Genomic DNA, 15,927 nt, shown 5'->3' with positions numbered 1-15,927 from the left:
TATTTTTAAGTGGACAGTAACGTAAGTATTTCATTGTACAGAGAAACGTGTTTCTTTTCTTCACTTTGAATCTTGGAGCTGATCCTGTGACATCATCATGTTTTTATGTTCTTACAGTAAACTGTCAAACACACACACACACACACAGATCATAACTGACTGAAACTTCACTAAACCAACTGGATTCACAGACACACACACACACACACTCACTGAGCTGAACTCTGATTGGTCAGTCTCTGGGGAGCCGTGTGTGTGTGTGAGTGATGGATCATGTCCTCAGAAGGAAAAGAAGACAAACACAACCAATAATTCACTCTCAGCATTTTCCTCTCTCTCTCTCTCCTTTCAATTCCCACCCTCTCTCCCTCACCCCCTGTCTCTCTCTCTCTCTCTCTCTCTCCCTCTACATCCCTCCGTCGCTGTGGAGAAGGACAGAGAGAAGACATTTGTTCTCACAGCTACTTGAGGAAAACTGGAAAATAGCTGCTGCTGGATGTTAACATGCAGCGCTGCATGCTTTAAATAACACACACACACACACTGCAGCCATGCCAGGAATACCTGCTGAATATCTGCTGCTGCTGCTGCTGCTGCTGCAGCATGGGACGTGATGGATGCAGTCTCTACTGGTGAGTGATTCACTCTCTCTGTGTGTGTGTGTGTGTGTGTGGACTGCAGTCGTCCTTGAGCTGCTCTGACAGCTGAGGAGAATCAGAGAACAGGGCTGAGGATGGAGGTTTTTTGTGTCGCAGGTTTTCTGCATGTGTGTGAGGACACACACACACACACACACACATGCACGGACACACACACACACGCCTCCTTATTTTCTATGTATTCTGTCTTTTAAGACACAGAGTTGTCAAGCGTCACTCCACAGGTTTGTCCCCTCAGGTCACAGGAAATGTGCAACGAGACACATGCAGCAGCAGCAGTAACAGCAGTAACAGCAGCAGCAGTAACAGCAGCAGCAGCAGTAACAGCAGCAGCAGAAGCAGCAGCAGCAGTAACAGCAGTAACAGCAGCAGCAGCAGTAACAGCAGCAGCACCAGCAGCAGCACCAGCAGCAGTAACAGCAGCAGCAGCAGCAGCAGCAGCAGTAACAGCAGCAGCAGCAGCAACAGCAGCAGCAGCAGTAGCAGTAACAGCAGCAGTAACAGCAGCAGCAGTAACAGCAGCAGCAGCAGCAGCAGCAGCAGCAGCAGTAATAGCAGCAGCAGCAGCAGTAACAGCAGCAGCAGCAGTAACAGCAGCAGCAGCAGCAGCAGTAACAGCAGCAGCAGCAGTAACAGCAACAGCAGCAGCAGCAGCAGTAACAGCAGTAACAGCAGCAGCAGTAACAGCAGCAGCAGCAGCAGTAACAGCAGCAGCAGTAACAGCAGCAGCAGCAGTAACAGCAGCAGCAGCAGCAGCAGTAACAGCAGTAACAGCAGCAGCAGCAGCAGCAGAAGCAGCAGCAGCAGCAGTAGCAGCAGCAGTAACAGCAGCAGCAGTAACAGCAGCAGCAGCAGCAGCAGTGACAGCAGTAACAGCAGCAGCAGCAGCAGCAGAAGCAGCAGCAGCAGCAGTAGCAGCAGCAGTAACAGCAGCAGCAGTAACAGCAGCAGCAGCAGCAGCAGTGACAGCAGTAACAGCAGCAGCAGCAGCAGCAGCAGTAACAGCAGCAGACATTTATTTGTCCTCGTCAGTGCAGGACAAAGTGAGCAGGACGCAGAGGGGACATGTGACCAGGTCCTGAGTGAAGGCACATTATCTTCCCCTGGGGGACAAAAGCCTTCCTGCAAAGTCCACAGAGAAAACCAGTGATTTTAGCTCACAGGGACACAGGAGCTGCTGGTCCTCTGCTGCCTCGTGTGGTCACTTTGTGTCACTAAAATAAATTGGAATGAAGAATTTTAAAAGCCGAAGTGACAAAATCAGACATCAGAACTCAGTGATGGAGGCAGTGGATCAACATCTCCTGTGTGTGTGTGTGTGTGAGATGTTAAAATCACTGATTTTCTCTGTGGACTTTGGCGTGGGAGAGTGAGTGGTTTACATAAACCAGTTTTACAAGGAAAAACTGGTTTTAGCTACAAAAAAAAAGGACCCGGTCAGTTTAAGTCTGTGGTATTTTAAGAATATGTTCACGTCTTTATCTCACTGTTAAAATCATTGATAGAAACAATTAAAATGCTGCTATAACAAAAAATATAGCATAATGAATATGATGATGATGATTAATGTTATTATTATTGTTATTATTAATAATAACAATAATAATAATAATAATAATGCAACAGCCTTTAAAAAAAACAGGAAAAGTCATCACAGAATCTTTGAGACCACATCTTGTTCAATATGTAATATATATATATATATATATATATATATATATATGTGTATATACATACATACATATGTATATACACATATATATATACGTATATATACATATAGATAGATAGATAGATAGATAGATATCGTTTTGATATGTGGCCCAGCCGTCTGAATTAGAAGAAGATGAAGAAGAAGGAGAAGAAGAGCCAACGGTCAGCTTGATCTGACCGTGGAATTAGCTTTTCCTGCTGACGCAGCATTGAAGAGCGAGAAAGGCAGAAAATCCCCTGTAGTGGATGAAAGTATTTAGTGATGCATTATACGACTCACATCCAGACCTGAGAGCAGCTCAGTGTGACCCACACGACTGCTGACGGTTGACATTCTGAGAGAGGAAATAAAGCACAGATGTGAAATATTTCTCAAACTGGGGGGCGGAGCTTCCGGAGCATCTTAATCTTCTAAAATGGTCCTGGTTCTCCTTGTGTTATTGAGCCCTCACTCAAACACACAGCTGTACACAGGCTGATGCAGGTGAAACGACTGAGACATTTTTTTACTGGATCATTCAATTCCGAGCTGTCAGACGAGCAGAGACGACAAAAATGTCCCAGTAAAATCCTCAGTGGAAACGTCTTTTGCACGTTTTGTTTTACAAAATATATCTGCCTTGTTTTCTTAGCATCTGGAAACAAATAACAGGCCAGAGGGGGGCAGTAATGAGAGAGTAGCGATTCTCTGACCATGGCCCAGTGAAAGGATACTTCCTGTTTCATGGCTAAATGGCGGCTAAATTCAAAATGGCCGACTTCCTGTTGGGTCAAGTTTTGGGGTCAGTCTCTTGGGTCACGTGTGAAGTTTCGTGGCGATAGGTCAATGTATGGCAAAGTTACAGAGGCACTAAATGGTCAATATTCGCCAAAATGTCCAATGGTTGCCCTGGCCACGCCCTTTTTTAATCCACAAAAGACAAAACAATACACGTCAATCAATCATGTTTTGCCTTTGATGTGATTAGTACAAACTGGTTCGACAAACGCGCTCAGACGAGTTTGTTCATTTACGTAGTGTTCAAATCGCTGCATCATGGGGTTAAGTGTCTTTGCTCAAGGACACATACAGTATTGAACCAGCATCATGTCTGGATTGGTTTTTCATTTCATGTAGAAAAGTGAGCTCCTCTGCACGTTAACTTTCACTTTGAACGTGAGTCTCGTCTGTGATTGGACGCTCGTTCCCGCAGAAGTCCTGAAACGTAAGACCTTACTGAGAGGACAGTTTGCACAAACTTACCCTAACAACAGCCTCCCCCTGGTGGTTGCCCTAGTTACCCTACCACTGCTATCCTTCTGCTTTACAAGCTCACTCAGTGGGGGAGGTGTTCGTTCATGACAGGCATCGAAAAAATGTAAAGCAAAAACTATCAAGTAATGAATCATTTTTCAGTTCTTTTAAAGTCATAATTATAGAGATCATGTTGTGCATAGAGCGGTTAAATATGGTCTTATGTGTCTGAAGTTAGCCAGATTAATGTTTGGCCACCTTCATTTTTAAAAGGTTAAATTGGATTCCAGGGTATTTATAATCAGACACAGACATGAGCTTTTCTCCTTCAATAAAAACATCCGGTTGCTGTGGTTGCAGGCGAGAGACAAACATATCATCTGGGTTTTTTTACTTCAGGTCCCAATATTGACATTTAACTTCATTTAAGCATGTGAAGCACTTTGGGGCAACAGGGGTTGTTCTTAAATGTGCTATATATATATAATTATAAATTTGACCTTGAAATGGAACTCACAAGTTCCATTTTCAGAATCTGTCAAATAATATATATGGAGTCACGTTAGTCATAATTTATGGTTCAGACGGTGCAAGGAAAGCAATAAAATCAAATGAGGCCGAAAAGGTTTAATAAGTCTCAATATACCTAAATGTCAATATGTGTTGGTATCGCAACAGCACAGCGTTTCATTGTCTTTTTGTCTCCCATGTCTCCACAGGCGGAAGCTGACACTGGTGGCGGCGACGGAGGATAATAATGATGGAAGACCGAGTGATTCGTCCCCAGCCGGTGTCACTGCAATCCTCAACCGCCCCTCTGCGGCTCGGCTCTGCTCCCTAAAGGATACATCGACCTTGACATATCGCGGTGCACACAACAACCTGGCACACACCAAACTGAAAGGTTGCATCCTTTTGCCAAGAACTGGAAGACAACGGAGACAAAGCTTTGGAGACCAGTCAGCACAAATTCACTCCATCTTACTGCAGTAACAAATGAGCTTTTATGTGTAAAGTTTGACTGCACTAACAGCTGACTCCATACGGGCCAATCACTGGCAGAACGGGACACGGGGGCCAAAATGAAGGAGACAGCAGGTGTAGCTTGTTTGCTGGCTGAACTATTTCTTGCTGCTTTCACTCTAGCCTCCGACGAGGCATACCCTTGCCCTGCACTGTGTCGTTGTGAGATACGACCGTGGTTCTCGCCCAGCTCTGTTTACACAGAGGCTGCCACGGTGGACTGTAATGACTTAAGCCTCTCGGAGCTACCGGAGAGATTCCCGTCAGGAACACAGGTTCTGCTGCTACAAACAAACAACATTGTTAATGTTGGCAAAACTTTGGATTACTTGGTCAACATCACTGAAATTGACTTGTCTCAGAATAACATTTCCCTGGTGAACGATGTTCGTCTGGGGTATCTTCCCCAGCTGTTGTCGCTCCACGTGGAGGAGAACTGGATTCAGGAACTTTTTGACAGCTGCCTGGCTTCTCTGCCAAACCTCCAGGAGTTCTACATCAACCACAACCAGATTTTGTCTATCAGTCCCAGAGCCTTCCAGGGCCTGGGCAGACTTCTGAGGCTACATCTCAATTCCAATCGACTAACTAGCATCAACAGCTTGTGGTTTGAGCATCTTCCAAACCTGGAGATATTGATGCTGGGAGAAAATCCCATCCTTGAACTGTCAGACATTAACTTTAAACCTCTTTCTCACCTCAGGAGTCTTGTGCTTGCCAGGATGAATTTGACAGATATCCCTGACAATACCCTGGTGGGTCTTGAGAACTTGGAGAGCATCTCGTTTTTTGACAACATGCTTAATCGTGTTCCTCGAGCAGCGCTGACGAGAGTCCAGAATCTGAAATTTCTGGATTTGAATAAAAACCCCATCGAGAGGATCCAGAGAGGTGACTTCATAGACATGATGCACCTCAAGGAGCTTGGTATCAACAGCATGCCCGAGCTCATATCCATTGATGGTTTCGCCCTGAACAACCTGCCTGAGCTGACCAAAATTGAATCCACCAACAACCCTAGGTTGTCCTACATCCACCCAAAGGCTTTCCACAGGCTCCCCAGGCTGGAGACCCTGATGCTGAACAGCAACTCTCTGAGTGCGCTGCACTGCAGCACCGTGGAGTCTCTGCCCAACCTACGAGAGGTCAGTTTGCACAGCAACCCCATCCGCTGCGACTGCGTCATTCGCTGGATTAACATGAATAGGACAGCTGTTCGGTTCATGGAACCAGACTCCTTGTTCTGTGTGGAGCCTCCGGAGTACCAAGGCCAGCATGTCCGACAGGTTCACTTTCGGGAGATGACAGAGATCTGCCTTCCTCTAATCTCACCTGTGAGCCTCCCAGCTCGAGTCGAGGTCAGTAAAGGGAGCTCGGTGTCTCTTCACTGCCGGGCATTTGGGGAACCAGAGCCAGAGATCTACTGGGTGACGCCGGCAGGTGACCGGGTTTTGCCTGGCAGCATTTCCGATAAGTACTACATGCACCCCGAGGGAACTTTTGACATCTACGATACTTCGGAGCAGGAAGCTGGCTTGTATACCTGCGTTGCCCATAATGTTGTTGGAGCAGACCTCAAATCTGTGACAGTTGTTGTGGATGGATACTTTTTGCCTTCAAGCCAACCTGCACATATGTATATCATATCAGTCGAGTCTCACTCCGTGATGGTTTCCTGGGAAAGCACGGGCGGTTTGGTGTTGCAGTTAAACTGGTCCATATTAGCCGAGGACAGCAACCTCTCGATGCCATTCATAGCCAGGCTCCCTGCTGATGTCAAGGAGTACGACATCAAGCAGCTGAAACCTGCCACTCGCTACCAGGTTTGCATCGAGGTCACTGGATCCAGCAGGGACTGTGTTAACGTGACCACAAAGAAGGAAACCATCCAGAGGGAGAAAGCTGAAAACTGGGACAGTCTGTTGATGGCTACGTGTGCTGTAGCTTCTGTCTTGGTTGCCGTGGCTTGCTCTGTCATGTATAAATCTCTGAACAGCCAAGTGTTTTACAGGAAACTGATAGTGGACCCAGGTGAAAGGCTGCTGATACCCAGCAATCCTTCCCTCTCCTCCTCTTCTTTCCTGGAGTTCAGTGTGTCTGGGGTCAAAGTGAGGGCAACCGTAATAGACTTACCGGACGACTCCATGTAAGGAACCATCCTCTCTCTGAGAAGCTCTCGGGATTATATGCAGACAAAGAGTGATGGACACTGACACGCGCTCACAAAACCAGAGACGATTTTCTATTTCAGACTTGTGTCATTAGATCGAGCTTGAGCAGACAGATATGTTGACTATAATCTACATGGCTTTTGGTCATTCATGCAGTGCGACCAGAATTAAGCACAGCACAGAACTATTCTATGTTGAGATGGCTTTGGTGTCTTTCTTTGCCGTGTTACATTTAACGGTTCCAAGTGAAGATAGTTTATAAAAGTGGGGAAAAAAACCATGTTAGTCTAGTGTAAAATAAAACTGACTATAATGTAAACAGTTTTATGAACAAATACATTTTTCATTAAACCTGTGTCAAATCTTTACAAAATACCTGTCACTGTTTCATGGACATTGGCGCTCAGTTTGGCTTCAGACCTTTAAAGTGTGGTCGTACGAAGAACCACCACAAAGCTTTTGCACTACACGGCACGACTCGCTGTGTTTCTTTTGCTTTTCCATCAGTGATAGAACCTGGTACCTGCTCTGACGAGGTTCAGCTGAGCCGATACTAAAATGTGACGTCACTGAAGAGTCAAAGCCAACAATGTCCAAATGTAGATCAGTTAAAAAGACTTAAACATCCTAATAACATGTGTTAACCTGCAACATTTAGAGGAGTCTGGTGGATTTAGAGACAGCACTGCTGAAAGTCCAGTGACTGTGTCAGAGTCTGAAGGACTGAACCATTCTGTCCACTCATCTGAACTAATGATTCACTTTCACCCAAAAACAACTGCTTTACAAGTCACTCGTTTGTGCCGCGTAGAAAACCCGTGTCATGGCAGTTTCACACAGCCGTTGCTATGACGATCAATAATGGTAAACGATACCAAACTGATTAGAGTCGAGCCGTGCCGAGGTGAGGAGAGACGTGCCGGGAATATGTAGCAGGAAAAGCGACGTCAGCTTCTCAGCCCTGTTATTCCTAAACGGTTGAATAACTGCCAGATATGGAAAGTGAAAGTTATCTTGGAAAAAAAGGAGCCAAATTTTGACAATTCTACAGCTACAAAATCAAAATAAATCCAGACGGCCTGATCATCATGATGCTCATAAGAGGATAGAGTTAATATTACGCTTTTCCACAATACCATTCTCGCTCTACGTCTTTATCTCACTGACAGACTTTCCCAACAGGAAACTGAAGTTTGTTAAGCACTCACTGTCCCACACCAAAGTCCAGAGAGAAAATCAGTGATTTTAGCTCACAGGGACAGTCAGTGCCACGTGAACCCGAATTATCCATTTAAAATACTGATACATAAGCCAAACTGTTGTCTGTGTAATTAGTTTGAATAATTGTGAGATCAAACACAATTCCAGCGGCGAGCGCTCGACTCAAACTGTGCGAGGAGTGTGTGAGATTGTTTTTCTGTGTGTGTGTGTGTGTGTGTGTGTGCAAAGTACGAGGACACTGGCAAACCCGTTGACTTTGAATTGCATTATATTCTCTTTCATTAAAAATCCAATATGGATTCACAACAAAAACCTCAGCCAGGTGATGAATTGGCGTCACGCGCAAACTGATGGGAGGCATTTATCAGCGCGACTCAGTCATTGATCAAGTGAGTTTCAGCACCTCGGACAGGGCTTTTAGAGCGCGGCCATTTGTCAACCGCCACAGGACTTAAAATATGACCCATTAGAGGCAGGTAGTGAGTAGGTCAGCAAGAATGCACCGCACAAGCCACCTCTTCTCCCCCGTGTGACCCTGGAGAGGCAGCGCCGCCGTCGCAGCAACAGCTCAGCAACTACTGCACTCATTTGTTAAAGGGCCTCACATTGAACCATGAAGAGGAAGGAGACAAATGGACCACAAAAACAGGACAGACTAGTTTCTGTCCCAAACAGGACAGAGGACGGCAGCGGCAAGTGCTGATTTCACTCATAATGCTTCTCTCTCTCTCCTGTGCAAGACAACCAGGCCTAGGTTTATTAGAGGGTGCTGCTGCTTCACATATACACACATATACACATATATATATATATATATATAATAACTGTAGAAAACCTGAATGGTCCAGAGACAACATGGTCAGGGTGAGGGTTATAAGAGGCTAAATAAGAGGCTAAATTGACTTTAACCCATACATTTTCATGACTCTTTACTAGAGGTGTCACGATTATAAATCGAGTATCGATTGTAACAACATCACAATCTTGACCTGCGAAAGCAAAGGTGGAGTCGAGGATTTAACCACGCCCCCCCATGTGTCAGAGGAGAAACGTGGGGGTGTTTGTAGACATTGTAGCATGACTACAAGTTAGCCCCTCGCTTTCTGAAAATGTCCTCACTTTCATTGTTCATTTAAAAGAGTCGTTGCAAAGATTTGACTCGTCGGTGAACATCACAGCTCTGTTTGTTTTCAATTAAATAAATAAAATGTCAAAATTCAAATCCCAGTCGAAATTAACGATTTCTCCTTCCTGTTGAAGAGGTCGCTGGACGTTTGACAACATAAAACAAAACTGCGGCAAAAAGAACGTCATCAAAGTCCAATGGACGACAAACAGCGAGTATCTGAAGAGACGCTTTGGACGAACAATAAAAGCGAGGTGTGCGGCACAGCCGCTGAGCTTAATGAGCCCGACTGCACGTTCCGTCTCTGCACACTCAAAGTGAACTCAGAGTCTCCTCCTCCTCCTTGTTTCATTTCCTGCTAATACTCCATGAAAACAGCCTAACGACGCCAGCTCAAGTCGACTCAAATCTCTCATTAACACGCTTACACTTCTGCGAATGTCCCATTTCCCTCGCTACATCTTAATGGGTGCAATAAACTCCATGTTCCTCGTGAATTATTGCGCAACAAGGATAAAGGACTGGGTATAATCTGCCAGATATTAGCCTCATGAATGAGATGAGTGATTTTGAGGCAAGAACAACCTTAAAGGTCAGAAGGTAGGAGATGAAATCACTTTTTGGCAAGTGAGAATGTACATTTCATCGGTTGTTTTGGCTCCTCAAGGATATTTCAACAGGTAAAAGGTACTGGGTGAGGTATAATCTGCCAGATATTCCCCTCATGAATGAAAACGAGGGATTTTAGGGCAGGAAAAAACCTTCAGAGCTGCAATCAATGTTTGGCAAGTGTGAATGTACATTTTATGGGTTGTTTAGGCGCCTTCAAGGATATTTCAACAGGTAAGAAATGAGTGGGTGAAGTATAATCTGCCAAATATGAACCTGCTTCCAAATCCACTTTCAAGTCCAAGTAAAATTATTAAAAAATATGTTTTCCAGGGCTGGCCCTGTTAATTTTGCGTTTAGTGATTTCGACTGAAAGAATCATTGTGTCTCGCTGTGGGGGAGCGTGGAGCCACGAGTTCCCTCAACTCTCTGTGACTACACGTTCTTTAATGAATAATTCACCTGTTCTTAAACGCCCGCTCTGCAGCTTCATTTAAACGCTGGCTTCCTCCGAGTGCAGTGATTACAGCTGGAAGTCGAGGTGAGTGAGGAACATTAGAGGGAAATTAAGAGCGAGCCACAGCGAACGGCGGCGGCGGCGTCCAGCTGAACGCTCTGCTCATTACGGTTTGGTCCAAATGTCAAAGCCGTGCAGGGAAAGCATCTGATGAGCACCTGACACCATTTAAATAACTGTATTTAAAAGGGAGATTTTAGGCTTTTCAATGTGTGGTTGTATAAGATACTGAGTCACAGTCAGAGACAAACATGGCGGCACTCTCCCACACCAAAGTCCACAGAGAAAACAGTGATTTTAACATCACAGCACACAGGAGCTGTTCCACTGCTGCCTCCATCACTAAGTTCAAATGTCTTATTTTGTCACTTCAGTGTTTGAAATCCTTCACTCAGACTTCCCTCAGTGACACAAAGTGACCACACGAGGCAGCAGTAGACCAGGAGCTCCTTTGTTCCGCTAAAATCACGGATTTTCTCTATGAGGTTTGGTGTGGGAGAGTGAGCGGTTTACAAACTTCAGTTTCCTTTTTCAGTTGGAAAAGTCTGTCTGACAGTGAGATAAAGACGTAGAGCTAGAATAGTATCGTGGAAAGGCTTAATATTACACTAATATATACTACATATATATAATACACGTTAATTAACCCTCTTATGAGCACCATGATGATCAGGCCGCCTGGATTTATTTTGATTTCATGGCTGTAGAATTGTCAGAAAATGATGACGATCAAAGATAACTTTCACTTTCCATATCTGCCAGTTATTCAACCGTTCAGGAATCCCTGTGCTGAGAAGCTGACGTCATAAACGCGCGTCACGCTGTCTGTGAATCTCGTCTGTGATCGGACGGTCGCTCCGCAGAAGTCCTGAGGTTCTACCGTAATGACAAGTATATGAGTGCAAAGCTCTATTTCTCTGCTTTCAGGGATCCATCCATCCATCTGTCTTCTACCGCTGTGCCAATCTCAGATGACATAGGGCGAGAGGCAGAGTCACACCCTGGACAGATCACCAGTCCATAGTTGCTGAGTTTTCGAGACGCGACAAACGGTCCAGGATTGACGAAGATGAGACGCACGCACGCCACAGAAGTGTGAACTAACTAACGTGCATGTGCAGAGGAAACATCCGCCTCAGTCGCTGTGTTCTCACTGTTCCATTTGTCACCTTACATAACTGCCGCCAACATGATCAATGGAAGAGTGTGGGCTTCAGTGATTTCTGCCTGCTGCTTAAACGCTCCAGGGATCGATGACATAATGACTCGCCTGAGCTCATCTACTCCGAGGGAGACTTTCGGAGGCCTAACAGTCATTTCCTCCCCTCCTCTCGAGCGCCGTGTGCTTTGGCGGCAGACGGTTCTCACCAGCGACAGATAGTCCCAGACAGTCTGCTGTGAGGACGAAAATGGATCCATCAATCACCCGCTAATGCTGACAACCTGATGAGAAAACACCGCGCAGGCACCGAGCTGGGATGTAACAGTCGCCGCCCCGCTGAGAAAATGACCCAAATTCACCCAAATTCACCACCACGTGCACGTGGTGGAGAAAGAAGCCGTCAATTAAGGTTTAAAGCTACGACGTGAGGTCGGAGGAGAAGCTCGTTTCTAAAGCTACGACTTGAGGTCGGAGGAGAAGCTCGTTTCTAAAGCTACGACGTGAGGTCGGAGGAGAAGCTCGTTTCTAAAGCTACGACGTGAGGTCGGAGGAGAAGCTCGTTTCTAAAGCTACGACGTGAGGTCGGAGGAGAAGCTCGTTTCTAAAGCTACGACGTGAGGTCGGAGGAGAAGCTCGTTTCTAAAGCTACGACGTGAGGTCGGAGGAGAAGCTCGTTTCTAAAGCTACGACGTGAGGTCGGAGGAGAAGCTCGTTTCTAAAGCTACGACGTGAGGTCGGAGGAGAAGCTCGTTTCTAAAGCTACGACGTGAGGTCGGAGGAGAAGCTCGTTTCTAAAGCTACGACGTGAGGTCGGAGGAGAAGCTCGTTTCTAAAGCTACGACGTGAGGTCGGAGGAGAAGCTCGTTTCTTAAGCTACGACGTGAGGTCGGAGGAGAAGCTCGTTTCTTAAGCTACGACGTGAGGTCGGAGGAGAAGCTCGTTTCTAAAGCTACGACGTGAGGTCGGAGGAGAAGCTCGTTTCTAAAGCTACGACGTGAGGTCGGAGGAGAAGCTCGTTTCTTAAGCTACGACGTGAGGTCGGAGGAGAAGCTCGTTTCTAAAGCTACGACGTGAGGTCGGAGGAGAAGCTCGTTTCTTAAGCTACGACGTGAGGTCGGAGGAGAAGCTCGTTTCTAAAGCTACGACGTGAGGTCGGAGGTACTATCACTAATGGAAGAGCAAAAATAAACGGAGTGGAGTGGAGCTGGAACTGTGTAGTAAAAAAGTCATTACATTACTCGCACACATGTAAAACAAACAGCCTCCATGTGTTGGTTTCTAAATTGGCAGCAGGAGGAATCTGTTTGTGGCAGGAAACGACAACAAGCTGCAGGTGAGCAGAAGGAAAAGAGACATGATGAGAATCTGTGGAGACATTTGCCGTCTGGGACTCAATCAGCTAAAAAAACTGAAACATTCAAACAAACAAACCAGCTAGAAACAGCTGTGATTTGAGTTTGGTGAGTTTCTTTGACATCAGGCTGGGTTTTGTGTAACTGGAAGCAGGTCTTTGTTCCCCTGTAAGCGCTCGGACGTGCAGACACAGCTGATGTGTTCTCACCTCGCTGACCTCGACGCCCGGTCTGTCAGCTGCTGCGACACAGACGCCGGGGAACTATCCGCCAGCAGAGTTCATTGTTACAGTTATCTGATGCTCCTGAACCTGCACCTTCAGGGCACTTTATTGTCCTCGGAGATAATGGTGGAGATTAAAATCTCCCCGCCCCCCGTCCACCCACCCACACACACACACACACACACATATATATATACGTACTTCAATGTAACCAGGACATGTGAGTCACACCCCCACAGAACTATGAGACCACACAGAGAAGCACATATCAAAGGTGGAGGTGGAGAGAGAAGCTGCTGCTGCTCGGCTTCATTATTCTCGCTGTGATATCGTTAATAGCATCGATTTCACATCTGCGCTGCCTGTCAATCACTCGTTTCTTAATTTCCTCACGCAGTCAACTGTACGCAGACAGAAGACACACTGATGATCTGAATATTAACCACTGACTGAGTCCCACAGCACCAGTGACTCACTATCGAGACTGAGTACTAAACTGGCACCAGTAAGTAAGTAGATAGTCGATCACTGATTGACCCAAAGTAAACGGAACCAGTGTCAGGATCCGTGTCAGACTCCGAGTCCCGAGGGTGACAGCTCGTTTCTTCAAGAGGGCTTTTCAGCAGCAGAACCGTGAATCCATGCACACCCGTCGCTATGGGCGGGCCATAGGGGGCCGGGCCATAGGGGGCCGGGCCATAGGGGGCCCCGTTTAAAACAATCATAGAAGAACACAGCAGAGGGCGATCCCAGCGGGAAACCAGCGGCACTTTTTATACTTCTTATTTTTAATAAGCAGCCGACACACTCTCACAGCAGCACAACGGAGCTCTGTCACAGTTAACATGTGTTAGCTAATGTTTCTGTACTTTCATAAGAGGCCCAGCCAATCAGAGGACTCTTCCTATATTAACGCTGTTGACGCTTGTTGTCTGAGCTGCAGCTCATCGTTAGCGCCATGTTATCCAATGAAATGACCGAGTTAGTTTTCCCGTGAGGAAGAGAGTCAACCATAGACTTTCGATTTCAACCAGGCACGTAATCTGAGGCTAGTTAGCGATCGTACACGATATAAGGCTGTCAAAACAAAGTAAGAAATGCTGCTTATTTAATTATAGTTTTCAAAAAGGGTGACGTGAAGAAGCAGATGACGAACAGGTGGAAATGGCCGCTAAGCTAGCTAGGTAAGTTAGCTAATGTTTATGCGTTAGCTAAAGTGTCTGTTAGCTAAAGTGTCTGTACGCTAATGTTTCTGTGTTAGCTAAAGTGTCTGTGTTAGCTCATGTTTCTGTGTTAGCTCATGTTTTTGTGTTAGCTAATGTTTCTGTGTTAGCTCATGTTTTTGTGTTAGCTAATGTTTCTGTGTTAGCTTAGGTGTCTGTTAGCGAGTATTTAGGTGTTAGCTAAAGTGTCTGTGTTAGCTAATGTTTCTGTGTTAGCTAACATTTATGTGTTAGCTAAAGTGTCTTTGTAAGCTAATGTTTCTGAGTCAGCTTATGTTTCTGTGTTAGCTAACGTTTATGTGTTAGCAAAGGTGTCTTTGTAAGCTAATGGTTCTGTGTTAGCTAAAGTGTCTGTGTTAGCTAATGTTTCTGCATTAGCTAAAGTGTCAGTCAGTCATCATCTACCGCTTTATCCTCCACCAGAGGGTCGCGGGGGGTGCTGTGCCAATCTCAGCTACATCGGGCGATAGGCGGGGTACACCCTGGACAGTTCGCCAGTTCACCCGGGTCTTCTCGCTGCAAGGCGAGAGTGCTAACCACTACACCACCGTGTGGCCTAGCTAAAGTGTATGTTAGCTAAATCGTCTTTGGAAGCTAATGTTTCTGTGTTAGCTCATCTTTTTGTGTTAGCTAATGTTTTTGTTAGCTTAGGTGTCTTTTAGCGAGTATTTATGTGTGAGCTAAAGTATCTTGTTAGCTAAAGAGTGCTAAAGCGTTGGCCCCAACCACCATTTAAACAGAAGAAGAAGAAGAAAGTATGCCGCTGTTCCTATTGCCATACTTGGGTACTTGAGTACTTGTGTTCTTGTGTTCTTGAGTACTCGAGTACTTGTGTTCTTGAGTACTCGAGTACTTGTGTTCTTTAGTACTTGTGTACTTGAGTATTTGTGTTTTTGAGTACTTGTGTTCTTGAGTACTTGTGTTTTTGAGTACTTGTGTTCTTGAGTACTTGTGTTCTTGAGTACTTGTGTTCTTGAGTACACAGCTTGTTGTGACGACGTCAAGTCTAAAAGGTCATTGACCCCCGATACTCATACTTGGGTATTGACAAACAGCCCATGTCTCGTTCACCTTCAAAGAAGGCGGGGCCTGAATGAGACAATCACATCATGTTTTCCTCTCCAAACAAGTTTGATGTTTAATTTACGACGTTCAAAACAACAGAAGTGAGAAATGTGAGGGAGATAAATGAGCCCAGCAGATAAATCTCAGAGGATTCGTCTTCTTTCCAGTTTTTGTATCCAGGATTTTCAGAGAGCGTCTTGAGCACAGAGAGCTGATGGCGTCTGATGTCGGGATCAAAGCGTCCGCCGCTCATTCCGACCTCAGCGGGGATGAAAGCGCTTCAGGATTTGTTGCTGCGGGGTCACGAGTCTCAGCTCAGTCTCATCTTCTCTGCACTCACACAACTTTCTTCTCCATTTGAATGAAATGATGGTGGATTTGAAACGATGTCTGACGCTGCTTTGAATAATTTAAACGTTAAATAGTGAAAGCAGCAGACACTAACTCTCTGCAGCTTGTAGTGACAACATCAAGTCTGAAGCTAAAAGGTCATTGACCCCCGATGACCCCAAACACAGAGGTCATGACAGCAGCAGAAGGATCAATGTTTACTGATCTGCAGCCGAGTTAGATTGATGAACTCCGAGGTCACTGAAGCTTTTGTTGAGAGAAACGTTTTAAACTCAAA

At 45.7% G+C, this 15,927-nt stretch overlaps 2 protein-coding genes across 4 annotated transcripts in view; one reads left to right on the top strand and one right to left on the bottom strand.

Moving 5' to 3' along the window:
* LOC131470420 (leucine-rich repeat neuronal protein 3-like) overlaps window positions 1–7,187 on the top strand; it is an 8,008-nt gene extending 821 nt beyond the window's left edge. Inside the window, exons 2-3 of one of the 2 annotated variants that reach the window (XM_058646231.1) lie at window positions 439–632; window positions 4,326–7,187. In XM_058646231.1, coding sequence (XP_058502214.1) covers window positions 4,689–6,779 — 2,091 coding nt within the window. In that variant the 5' untranslated portion in view covers window positions 439–632; window positions 4,326–4,688 and the 3' untranslated portion in view covers window positions 6,780–7,187. Of the gene's footprint in view, window positions 1–207; window positions 633–4,325 lie in introns of those variants that run through there. The other variant, XM_058646230.1, reaches the window with a different exon arrangement.
* immp2l (inner mitochondrial membrane peptidase subunit 2) overlaps window positions 1–15,927 on the bottom strand; it is a 57,903-nt gene that overhangs the window by 5,189 nt on the left and 36,787 nt on the right. The window lies entirely within an intron of this gene.

The sequence above is a fragment of the Solea solea genome, chromosome 12, assembly GCF_958295425.1.
Source record: "Solea solea chromosome 12, fSolSol10.1, whole genome shotgun sequence".
NCBI lineage: Eukaryota > Metazoa > Chordata > Actinopteri > Pleuronectiformes > Soleidae > Solea > Solea solea.
Note: the sequence above shows the minus strand (reverse complement) of the source record. Positions and strands in the feature narration are given on the sequence as shown.